At 44.3% G+C, this 12,971-nt stretch overlaps 1 protein-coding gene across 1 annotated transcript; it reads left to right on the top strand.

Annotated features, from left to right (window-relative positions):
- Positions 1–10,661: 10,661 nt before the first annotated feature.
- Positions 10,662–12,307, top strand: LOC139353884 (probable G-protein coupled receptor CG31760). The gene is made up of 2 exons (XM_070998106.1): positions 10,662–10,839; positions 12,022–12,307. The coding sequence occupies exons 1-2, from the start codon at positions 10,696–10,698 to the stop codon at positions 12,217–12,219; spliced, it is 342 nt and encodes a 113-aa protein (XP_070854207.1). The 5' UTR covers positions 10,662–10,695; the 3' UTR covers positions 12,220–12,307.
- The last annotated feature ends 664 nt before the right edge of the window (positions 12,308–12,971 follow it).

Genomic DNA, 12,971 nt, shown 5'->3' with positions numbered 1-12,971 from the left:
AGCGACTCCTCCTGGAATTTATATCATACAAAACTAAGCCTATACAAAAAGGAAATTAGAATATCAAAACGAAGAGCCTGGGCTAACTTCTGCAGTAGTATAGAATCTACTGCGGAGGCATCCAGACTCAGAAAAATTCTAGCTAAAGCTCTAGCCACCATTGGCTATCTTAAAACCAATGCTGAAAGCTAGACGGAAAACAGTCAGGAAACCCTTGAACTACTGTTAGACACCCACTTCCCTAAGAACACCAATGTAGTGGAGGACCTCCACATAGAGGAGAATTTAGACGACCAGAGTATTGACAACATTTCAAACCCTGGCCGCATTCAGTGGGCTGTTAAGTCTTTTAAGCACTTCAAATCACCTGGCCCAGATGAGTTCTTCCCGGCCCAGCTACAACGGACACTAGATATGTCCCTTCCCTGGCTGACAGCCATCTTCCACGGCTGCCTTGCTCTAAACCATATTCCAACAAGGTGGCTGGACGTTAAGGTAATTTTTATACCGAAAGCCGGCAAGCCCTCCCACACCAACCCAAAGGACTTCCGCCCGATCAGTCTCTCTTCCTTCTTGTTGAAGACCCTGGAAAGGCTAATCGACACCCACATCAGACTAACCATCGACCATAGCCTACTCTCTGACGCACAGCATGCGTACCGTAAGGGTAGGTCAACCGATACCGCCCTCCACTCTCTAGTGTACAGTATAGAACGAGGCTTCCGCAATAAGGAGTACTCTCTTGCAGCGTTTCTAGACATAAAAGGCGCCTTTAGCCTACGCGGATGACGTGGTTATCCTACTGCAGGGTAAATTCCCGCAAACCCTTTGCAATCTAATGGAGACAGCCCTATCCACCCTCTCCCGGTGGACAGCTGGCTGTGGACTGGGAGTTAACCCGGAAAAAACCGAACTAGTTCTCTTTACAAGGAAGTACAAGGTACCAATTCTAGTTCCCCCAAAACTACACCAAACGCGCCTAACCTTTAGCAACCAAGCAAAGTACCTAGGTGTCATTCTTGACAAAAAGCTTCTCTGGACTGATAACATCCTAGATCGCACACGCAAAGCGGCCATAGCCCTCTTCGCTTGTAAAAAAGCCATAGGGAGGAAGTGGGGTTTCTCCCCCATGATAGTTCACTGGCTATATACTGCAATAGTCAGGCCCATTCTACTCTACGGAAACATCGTTTGGTGGCCTTCTCTAGATAAAAACTGTAACCTCCGGATCCTTCACAAGATCCAAAGAAGCGCAGAGCTCTGCATCAGTGGGGCGCTGCGCACTACCGCCACTGAGGCACTAAATACAATTCTCGATCTCCAACCCCTGGACCTACTTGCCAAAAGCTGGGCATCAGACACAGCGCTGAGGCTCCGTGAAGCAGCGGCATGGACAACAGGCTCCACGGGTCACTCCAATATCCTATCAAAGCATTCACCCCTACCACGTTATACAGACTACGTCCCACCCATAGTCGACTTCGAAAGAAGATACAAAATTTATATACCCACCCGTTCAGACTGGGACAACCTCCCACATCGATTCGTAAACGCCGTCAACATATACACTGACGGCTCCAAGCTTAACTCCCAAACAGGTGGGGGAGTCTTTTCCCCCGAATTAGACTTAAAGGTCTCTTTCCGCCTACCAGACCACTGTAGTGTTTTCCAAGCGGAAGTGATTGCAATTCAGGAAGCCACTACCCACCTGAACACGTCTGTACATCAAGACATAGATATCTTCATCTTCTCGGACAGTCAAGCAGCCCTCAGGGCTCTCGACTCCTACACAACGAGCTCAAAAACAATCTCTGAATGCCGCAAATCTCTTAACGAGATGACGACTCATCTGAGAATCAACCTCATCTGGGTGCCTGGACACCGCAACATTGAGGGCAACTGCATAGCAGACGAGCTAGCAAGACAGGGGACAACCGCCGATATCCTTCGTGATAAGGACACGGTAGGTATGCCCATGGCTACCTGCAAGCTCCATCTCAGGCAGAGATTGTATACACTTTCCAACAACCGTTGGAACTCAGTCTCAACATGCCACAATTCTAGACTCACATGGCCAAACTACAACACGAAAAGAACAAAAACTCTCCTACAATGTAGCAGGGAGAACATCTCCACTCTCCTAAATGCCCTCACGGGCCACTGTCTTATAGGGACTCATGCGATAAGGCTAGGTCTAAGTAACCACGACTTCTGCCGCAGCTGCAAACAGATAGACGAAGAGGAGAGCATCGAACACCTCCTATGCTTCTGCCCAGCGCATAACCTAAAGCGCTTTCAAACCCTAGGTAGCTACACACTTCCGAACCTTGCGGCCATTCAGGACGTAAGCATTTAAAAACTACTATGTTTCTTAAGAAAAACAGAATACTTCGCGAAAGCAGATAACCCATGAGCTAGGGAAACGGATCTTTTCAGAGATCATGTGGTATCACAAGGGGCCCATTGTGGCCTAAGTGAGGGGACTAATATTTAGTCTCCAACCACTCCTACCTAACCTAACCTATCCCTTATTCAATGTTTATTCATTATTCACATTTTTACTTTATATAGCGGCGGCATAGCAAGATCAATCACGATTCCGCGTTACAAATTTATTCAACCATTGTTGAACTATCAGCTTCAATTAACAAAAGAAAATTAGAAACTACAATCATGATTTCAATACAACTTAAATCCTTTCATCTTCAAAAATCAAATTTAACTCAAAATATAACAAGACTCAATCTGACCGAATAACCGTCCATTTGCTTTGGCACGCATAACCATAATATCATTTATATATAGGTCAAATGTCAGAAAATCAATATGGTGATAACATTATTTCACTTACGCAAAACTCCGGCGATGCAGGTTCGGTGGGCCCATCGAAGACGCTGTGCAAGGATGCCTTTAAGACAAGTTATCATATTAATTTCTGACAAGATCAGTTATGTGGAATGTACGGATGATCATTGTCAGAATTTAAAGAAAATTACTACTAAGTCAATACCAAGGTACGCTACATAAGCTAGTACCAAAAAATTACTCTACATAGATCGAAAGTTAAACTACACAAAAGTTAGCGCCTCCGACAGCTCACTACATACGAAGGGATCTGCGTCTTCGCATGCCAGACAGTAGGTCTGGTCAATCGATGCTTTCCTCCAGATACATTCGCCTATGGTGAGGCTTCTCCCATCGGTAAGCCGCACGTGGCGAATACGGGCGAAGTGCCGGGTCTGTTGCTCTTCTTCAAATACATTCGCCTATGGCGAGGCCCTTCCCATCGGCAAGCCGCACGTGGCGAATACGGGTGAAGTGCCGGGTCTGCTGCGCTTACAAAACGCCTTCCGAGATACTGCTCACTGAACTAGCCAGAGCTGGTCACTCAGGTAGACTTTCTTCGAGTAGGGCGGCTCTTACAAGGCCGCCGGGCCGGGCCAGAGATTTACGCCGTTCGCGGCAATCTGTAACCTCGGTCACCTTCCAAAATGTTCGCGCCTTTGCTGATCGCAGGGGGCTCCTAGCGCGACACGTGTCCGCAGGTGGCAACCCCGCCGTGGCAGGTTGGCTTGAACTGACACCCAAAAAAAAGTCTCGTCTTGGCCGGCCGGTTGCGAAATTAAAAACGGCGCAATCACGCCGCGCTGGCGCTGATGTTGCCGGCCGGCTTCGACAGAACCTCCTTTCTTTTCCTATTACAAAAAAAATACATAGAAATACACGCCACTAAATAGCCTGCCTATGCGGTTAAATTTGTGTGTTCTTATTTACCAGTAGTTGGGTGTAAAAATATATATGATCCTCCTGTTAGCGTAGACTTGGCTGGTGCACACACACTTAGACAGAATTCGAACCGCGTGGGTTGTAATTTTCCGTTTGTATTCTACTTACGGCAGCAGCCTTGCGTCCGTTTCATTCAAAGTTTTAAACGAAGTGAACGAGAACTCTTGACTCGAGAAGTTGACTGTACGCTGCGGCGTTGCTAAGCACACCTAACGGGATCTTTCCAGATTCTGTTCTCCTTTCTGCCTTCACACGTTTTCGGTGCGCGCGAGAAAGAGAGGCTGTTATGCTGACAGACTGTACGTGTAAGCGGGTCAGCTAGACGATATTCGCTGCTCTCTGCTATACTCTGCGTTTGGCTGTTAGACATATGCGAATTTACGTGCAAAATGACTTTACTCTAATTTTAAGTTAATTAAGTTTCTACTTCCATTTACGACTGACCCCCACAATCTTAGCCCGATTGCTTTTTTACAGGAGTAAAGTGCAATGGTCGCTTTTTTGGTTCTCTCTTGGTTGTTTAAGCCTCATTTGAGGCGTTTATCTAGTACTAACCCCAAGTACCTGGCGTGATCGCTAAAGGAGAGATTACAATTGTTTAAAATGGGTGGGTTAAGTTGTGGAATTTTGTACATATTCGTAAATAGAACAAGTTCTGTTTTCGAGGGATTTAGCCCGAGTCCGTTCGCTATCGTCCATTCCGATAGTATTTTAAGTTTAGCGGTCATAAGATCGCTAAGTGTTTGTGGATATTTTCCATTAAAGATGATGGCGACGTCGTCTGCGTATGCTACGACCTTACAACCTCCTCCCTCCAGAATCCGCAGTAGTTTATTTACTGCGATATTCCACAAGAGGGGTGATAGTACACCTCCTTGCGGGGTGCCTCTGTTCACTGGGTTGAGGTCCCTAGTATGGCTGTGACCATTCTGCTTATCAGCAATTTATGGATTTGCCTCTCCATTGGCGGCTCAACCCCTAGTTCTGTGAGAGATTCTGTTATAGCGGTGGGAAGCACGTTATTGAAAGCTCCCTCTATATCCAGGAAGGCGATCAGTGTGTATTCCTTGATGTTGAGTGATTTCTCGATGCTGTTTACCACCAAGTGTAGCGCCGATTCGGTTGACTTACCTTTGGTGTAAGCGTGTTGTGCTTTTGATATTTGTGTCGGGTCTACGGTGGCCCTTATGTGTAGGCTTATCATTCTTTCAAAGCTCTTAAGCAGGAATGATGTTAGGCCTATTGGCCTAAAATCCTTTGCTGTGGTGTGAGTGGCCTTCCCTGCCTTGGGAATGAAAACCACCTTTGTTTCTTGCCATGCTGTTGGTAGTTCTCCTACCGCCAGGATGGATTGGAAGATTTTTTTCAACCAGTTTATGGCTATTTGTACTGCTTGCTGGATGTGAGCCGGTGTTATCCCGTCCGGTCCCGGCGATTTGTATGGTTTGAAATTATGAATGGACCATTTCATGTTGCGGTCTGGTAGGAGTGGATCTATTTCGATTCCCTGTCCTGCTCCTCTTTCAGGTGAATGACCTGCTTGTTGGCTCCCCGGGAAGTGAGCGTCTAGGAGCAGGTCGAAGGACTCTTTACTGGAGTCTGACCGTGATCCATCCAAAGGCGCGGCTGTCTTAGAGAGTATTTTCCTAAGCCTTCCGGCATCAGTTGTTTTTTCTATGTCAGAGCAGAAGGTCTGCCAGGCTAGGAGGCTAGTTGAAACTTGTAGTTCAGCCAATTGGTGTCCTTATTTCCCGCCTTTGCTCTGTTAAACAGGCATCTGCAGTTGGATCTGAGGATAGATAGTTGTTGGGTCCACCAGGGGGGTTTTTTCCTTCCTCTTGGTTTCTCCGTGGGGCATGCCACTTTGAAGGCAGTGTTGCGTGCCTCTGTGAATTTGTATACTGTTTCGTCCAGCTCATGTGGGTTTGTGATGCTTTCTGACGGTTCCATGGGGAGGATATTTGTCAGAACTTCTTTGTACCTGTGCCAGACCGCTCGTCTGGGGTTGGCGAAGCTGACCGGCAAGGGCGAATCAAGGGACAATACGGTTTCTACGAATCTATGGTCCGAAAAGGAGTGCTCGTCAGAGACTGCCCAGTTTTTGACTGCGCCTACGAGTGAATCTGATACCAAAGTTAGATCTATGATTGTTTGGCAAGCTTTAGTTATGAAAGTAGGGGCATTGCCCCTATTGCATAAGAATAGGTTCGAATTTAGAATAAAATCAAAAAGAGACTCACCTCTGTCGTTGTTGTTTGGGCAACCCCACTGGGTGTGACGGGCGTTGGCGTCACAGCCTATTATTAATCCGTTCTTGAGCTGTTCGCATTCCTCTGCTAGTCCTCTGACCAGCGCATCTGGAGGGTTTTCCTTCTCAAAGGCCAAATAGGCCGATAGAACCCTTATAGAGCCACTCTGCAGATGCAGGCTTACTGCGGTGTTGTCTCCGTTGCTGTAATTGCGAAGTAGAAATGTACTAAGATGCCTTTTGGCTAATATGCAGGTTCGAATTTTACCTTCCTTGGGGTCAATCATAAGCTTGTATTCCTTTGTTCCTAGTCCAGCAACCTTGCCTCCTACAACCCAAGGTTCCTGTACGAGGACTAGGTCGGCTCTGCCTTCTGTCAGGCGAAGCAGAAGTGCAGCAGACGCTGCTTTACTGTGGTGAAGGTTTATTTGTAGAAGTCTTAATGACATCTACAGCTTCAACCTCCACCACAGTGACGTCGGCCTCCTCTGTGTCGCTGAAGTCCACGTCCTCGATTGCCGATCCGAGCGCTCGCATCTCTCTAGCCGTCCTCCGGCCCACCAAGTGTCTCCAACTCCTCAGCAAGCACCTGCTTGGCTGGGTTGCCGGCAGAGCTGCTAGCGGCGTTGGAGTCGCCCTTATACACTTTGATGTGTATCGCACTGAACCCGAAGTTCAGCACTCCTCGAGCAGTCTCGATCGGAGCTATTGACTCCTTGTTCAGGACCAAAACCGCCTGGTTGACATCCCCTTCATGCTCCTCCACCTTGACGACTTTCCAGTCCTTCGTGGGGAGGTGCGGGTTGCATTCTTGCAACATGAAGAGGATGTCCTCCGGCGTCTTGATCGCTGCTGGGAGCCAGATCCTGGCTCGGGGTCTACTGGGGACATCGCACCAGTCAAGCGCAACGATGTTCGCCCCTTGTCGCCTCTTTGTACATATCAGCCGACCGCTGACTGTCGCATGCTACCACCTTTACGCTGCCCTGGTACCAGCCCGCGTCTATGCAGCAGGGCGAGGTGCCTGGCTTCTCTCGTACCATGCGCAGGCAAATGAGGGAAAGGTGGGACTCCACTGCCTTCCACTTGTTTCTGGGGATCCTGCCCTCCGGATTTCCCCTGTCAATCAGGCCAAGTAAAACACGATTCTTCGTGATTTCGGCGAAAGAGACCGATGGCTGGATCTTAGATCTCTTCGCCGATGGCCCGGGTAGTTCAAGGGATCGCTGCCTTTTCGCCTGAGTCGCCTCTTGAGTGGGCTTTTCCTGCCCGTAGTTTGGGAGCACCTTCCTTGCCCACTCTACCTTCTTTAGCCATTCAGGCGAAAGCGTGGCAACGGTGCTCCTGGTGTGTGAGCGCAGAGTCTGGGCGGCAGTCCGCCTTTCTGCGTATGTGTATTTAGCACCAGCGGGTGGCCCGAGCGCCTTGGCAGTGCCTACCGCTGCTTTCGGCGCAGATGCGCACGTGGCGGAGGCGTTCGCGGCTGGCTTTCTGCCACCCATCATCCCCAGTTTGGGATGCGGCCCTTTCTAGACCGTGCTGGTATGGAAGGTGGAACCAGTGTTCATCTTATCCATGGGTTTTTTAAGAGTACCCGTCTCTGTGTTTTTTTCTTTGTGTTTTCTGTTTTATGCTCCATAATTTGGTCCCACGAGTTGCGGAGAAGGGGAAAAGTCCGCCCGGGCAGAGATCCGCGATGCCCGGGTAAGGCGATAGTTAGAACAGGGGGCCGCCATGTCCCTGAGCACACCGTTTGAGACTGGGCTATTTTTGATCCGGGCCCCCAGCCAGGCTGACTCTTGGCACTGTCCGTATTACACCGTAGTCCGGCCCGGAGTGAGATGTTGTTTGGGAGGGGAGTTGGGTAGGTGTTGTGTTGGGAGTGGGTTTGTGTAAAGCAACTATTTAGATGCGGCAACTCGCATCGTCGGTATTGCTTCGTTGCAAAATACCCGCTGGCTGTCCGGGACTGTTTATTCACTGGGGTTTCCGTCCACGGTACCGTGTTTGACTTATCCCACCAGCTTATTCACAGTTGACCTCGAGAGAGGTCGTCCGCTATCCGCAACCTGCGACCCGCTCGGTTGCCCCAGCTAGGCGACTTTGGAACCATCTCACAAGTTCCTCAGCCGAGATCACCCGAGTTTTAAAAACAAAAAAAAAAATTTTTTTAATTCATCTACTAACGACGATTTTAATTTGCACGGGTCCGGAGCCATGTCTGGCCAACTACCACTGGCCATTCAGGTTGGTATCCGAATTTATTAGGGAAGATACTTACCCATACTTACCCCCTAGGAACTTTTAAGAAACAGTGCCATTGACATATGAGATTTTATTTAAAAAGATCTTACAGCTTTAACTGCCTAAAGAGGCTACTTGTTTTACAAATAATTGCATTTAGCATATTTTACTTTTAAATACTTTACAGCTTAGATTGGTTTTAATTTAGCTTGTAGTAAAGCATTAGACAATATTCAAACACAATTTATGAATTCATCAGGTATTTCAAACCACACAAAAGACATTTCTGCAATCCAGCATCCCAAACAAGAATAAGGGGAGGGAGGACATAACCACTTTCCACCACTGGTACTTGTTTAGTAACATAAAAGCTAAGCATCTTTCCTGTATTTTAGAATATCCCTGTTGACCATTTCGATTGGCTGTGCCTGTGGCACCTTTGTACTCGCCGGCTATCTCTTCCGGCATCGTCGCGTCAAGGTCTTCAAGGTGGCCATCCCCATCTTCCTGATGATCACGCTCATCGGCTGCGCCATCATGTATCTGGAGGTAAGTAGTACTTGGGTCATTTGGGGCTACACTCTTAACCCATTAAAGCGGCTGATAGCCAAAAACACACAAAGGCCATTTGAAAACAATGTTGATAATGCAACAAAAGGCCCATTCATAATAAACCCACATGTGAGCCCGTTTTGGTTCTTATCCCACTCCCATTTCTGGATGTAAAGGGATCTGCGAAAAAACCACAACATAAAAGCACCATTTATGGGTTTTTAAATGCGGCTTTTAAGCACTTACTTGTCGAAAGGGTATGGAGGTTTAGGTACTCCATTTGTACCAAAATATGTTTTTTTTCAATTTTTAAACCTGCTAGAAGTTTAAATTAAGAATAGAAATAGTTAAAACCATCGTAAAAGAATATATATATTTATTTGTACTTAAATCAATAAACAATTATAAAAAAGGAATTGGCATTTCTTAAAAAAAACATTCTAATTTCTTCATATTTTTCAATATTTCTGATCAAACAAAAACACCTCTTAACGAGGTAAAAAGTAGTGGCGAAAGCGCTCTTAACAAAAATGTCTGATATCAACAATTGTGACGAAAAATGATATTACATTCGATAAAATAAATAAACTATGTTAAAATTATGATTTCGGCCCGCAACAGTAAATATTTATTTACCTACACGTAAATTTTCTGCTGTAGCGTGCCGAATACAAAATTTAATATAGTTTATTTATTTTATCGTATGTAATATCATTTTTCGTCACAAATGTTGATATCAGAAATTTTTGTTAAGAGCGCTTTCGCCACTACTTTTTACCTCGTTAAGAGGTGTTTTTGTTTAATATCAGAAGTTTTTTTTGCACAAGAGTTTAAGTACCTCAATACCATGACTAGGAGTCGTCCCCATATGGCTTGGCTTTCATGTACCACTTCGGCTTAACTTTATTCTAATAAGGTATGTGTTGCTTGCAGTCACATTTTAATAAGAATGAAACATATAATATGAATATTAAACTTTTTAATAACAAGTTATATCGCTTCAATTACCTATTTTAATAGCACAAGTTTGGAATCTAAAGGGTTGTAAAGTTTCAGATTCGAAGAGAAATTTGTCGTTGCTTACATTTCCCGCTGAACTAGCGGGTTTTTCCAAAGTGGTAGAACAAATAGATCAAGTTTCCTATTTCGATTAGCTTCATGCAAGTAAAGGACTTTAAAACCATTACAGATTTTCCGTTTGAAAAAAATCTAATAAGAATATTGTTAATTAAATTTTTTTGTTTTTGTTTATTCCAATAAGTATATAATATTACGTATACGGAGCTGAAACCAGTTGCACTTTTTACCGCTTAATATCTTCCAAACGGTAATTTTTAGGGTAAATACATCAAAAGTTGAGGAATCTCAAGGGCTACAAGATATAAAATTTAAAAAGAAATCGTTTGACTCAATTTTGAGAATATAGTCAAAAAGTGGTTTTAAAAAATAACTTTTTATCGTAACTCAAAATCTATTATATTCATACAATTTTACTATATAAAGAGTATTTAGCAAATTAAATTATTTTTTCAAAGATATAAAGCACGTTTCTGTAGCATTAGTAGTTTAGCTACTATAAGCATTTTAAATCTGGCTTTAATTATGATTTTCCGCTAAACTAGCGGGTTTTTCCAAAAGTCGAAGAACAAACGTTTTCTATTTCAAGTTACTTTATACACCCATATGGTTTCCAAAACCCTAAAACTAAGATGGGATGCATACAAACCCACAAACAAAGGGACAAACATTTTCATTTTGGGAAGAAGAAGAAAATCTTGTCTTTTAAATTACTTTTGAACGGAACATCGGATTTCAACAGACAGTACGAGGCGGAGCCCTATCAATTCGGGAGTCGCCGCCAGAAAATGCAGCAGCTGCAGCAACAACATCGCCTCACGGCTCGGAGATCCCCGTTTTTGGGCGGCAGGATGGGGCTCATTGATGAGGGCACCATCAACGATCTGCAGGCGTTCCACAGCTCTCACAAGTGTCATCGCACCTCCATGGTGGTGAGTACATAGAAGCTCCATAAAGGGTCCAAGTAAATATGCATAAGATACTTTTTATTTAGTGCATAAATATAAGTGGTTATACCTTAAATAGTATTTTATAATTTCCTAATGGGTACTCAGATATAAATATATTTTTATAAGAACAAAATTGTAATATATTTTATTGGTTCAAAGTTACAAATACGAAGCAGGCTTTAGTCCGAGTTACCCGTGTCTTTAGTTTTGTCTAGTTTATTCACTCAGATTCAGTAAAGAACGCAGCACACATTTTGTAATTCAAGGTAAATATTTGTTGTACAGTTTTTGAAAAATTGCAGAGCAAAGACTCAGTTACTTTAGCCTTGTCGTGGCACTTTCTAACAGAAATCGTAAATTCAGCCAACAAATATACAAACAGAAGATCAAGTGAAATAATCAGAAGAGGCAATGAATAACGAAAATGGTGAACTGTCTGATGTAAAAACGCAGAAGAATCCAACCAAACAGCTCCGTAAACCCGTCAAACGTCTCAATGCTGAAGTTCGCGGGGTGGTGACCCCTGAAAATTCACCCAAAAAGCTAGGTAACTCACCGACTGCCCCTGCTGTGGAAAGTCGCCACACCATTAGCCGTCGAAGCAGTATGGCATACAAGAATTTCTTAGGAAAATTCAGGAGATCCAACCCCGGAAGACTAACTGTTGAGGCCTCCTCTATTTGGCGCAAGATGAGCCTTCAGGAAAAGGAACAATTTCGAGCGGACAGCACTGATCGACATAAAACGAGTCAAGGGAATAGTAAATCTGTAGATAATCCGTTTGCTGAGAAAGTGCCACCTTTAGAAATAGTCAATGATATTGAGACAGAGAGGCAAATTCATAACGACCAACTTCAAGAAACTACAGATAGCAATAAAAGATCCTGGCTGAGTTTTAATTGCGTTTCTAAAACTCTGAGTAAAGCAAAAAATTTATTTTCTTAAATATTAGTTTTCCAAATTGTTAATGTTCAATGTAAAAAAGTGATTAAAATAAATTATGTTAGTGTTAAAACATCTTCAAATTCCAAATAGTTTTTACGTTTAAGTTCGCCCTTGCTAAGGAGTTCACATAAGATTAATTTTTATTTTTCTGAGTGCATGTTGCAACTCCAATTGATTTGCAACTATTTAAGCCAAGTGCTTTTGCTTTCCCCCTGGCAGTGTGACTACCGCCAGCCGAGTGCGGAGACCCCGACAACAAGCGGCGGAAAACTGCTGACCACGCTGACTGGGATCGGCAGCTGGCCCAGGGATCTTACCAGTGCCTGTGCCGGGCGGGATTCTACTCGCTGCGGCATCCTGACGGATTCAACGGCACCATCATGGAGATTGCCTGGCAGGAGCAGCAGGACAATATAAGCAATTACTACACGGAGGTCTTCAAGTGTTTGCCCTGCGCTCCCGGTTGTGACACGTGCACGAGTCCGGAGCCATGTCTGGCCAACTACCACTGGCCATTCAGGTTGGTATCCGTATCCGTGATTGTTTGCCAGTGATGGGAGACGTGATACCACCCTTACAAGGTTTATGGCAAGGAAAAGTAGCCAACAGTGCTAGAGAGGGTTTCCTTTCAGTTAGTAAATGAAGATGGAATGCTGTGCAGTTGGTTTTTTTAATAATATTTTCCAAATTCCATCTGGCAGTTTTTTATCCATACAGAATTTATTAGTGAAGATACTTACCCATACTTACCCATAACCAAGTCCTAGCAACGAATTCAAAAAGAATGAACTATACTGGAACTTTTAAGAAACAGTGCCATATACATATGAGATTTTATTTAAAGAGATCTAACAGCTTTAACTGCCTAAAGAGGCTACTTATTTTACAAATAATTGCATTTAGCATATTTTACTTTTAAATACTTTACAGCTTAGATTAGTTTTAATTTAGCTTGTAGTAAAGCATTAGACAATATTCAAACACAATTTATGAATTCATCAGGTATTTCAAACCACACAAAAGACATTTCTGCAATCCAGCATCCCAAACAAGAATAAGGAGATGGAGGACATAACCACTTTCCACCACTGGTACTTGTTTAGTAACATAAAAGCTAAGCATCTTTTCTGTATTTTAGAATATCCTTGTTGACCATTTCGATTGGCTGT

This window comes from Drosophila suzukii, assembly GCF_043229965.1.
Source record: "Drosophila suzukii chromosome Y unlocalized genomic scaffold, CBGP_Dsuzu_IsoJpt1.0 scf_Y1, whole genome shotgun sequence".
NCBI lineage: Eukaryota > Metazoa > Arthropoda > Insecta > Diptera > Drosophilidae > Drosophila > Drosophila suzukii.
The sequence above is the reverse complement of the archived record's forward strand: the minus strand, read 5'-3'. Positions and strand labels throughout refer to the sequence as shown.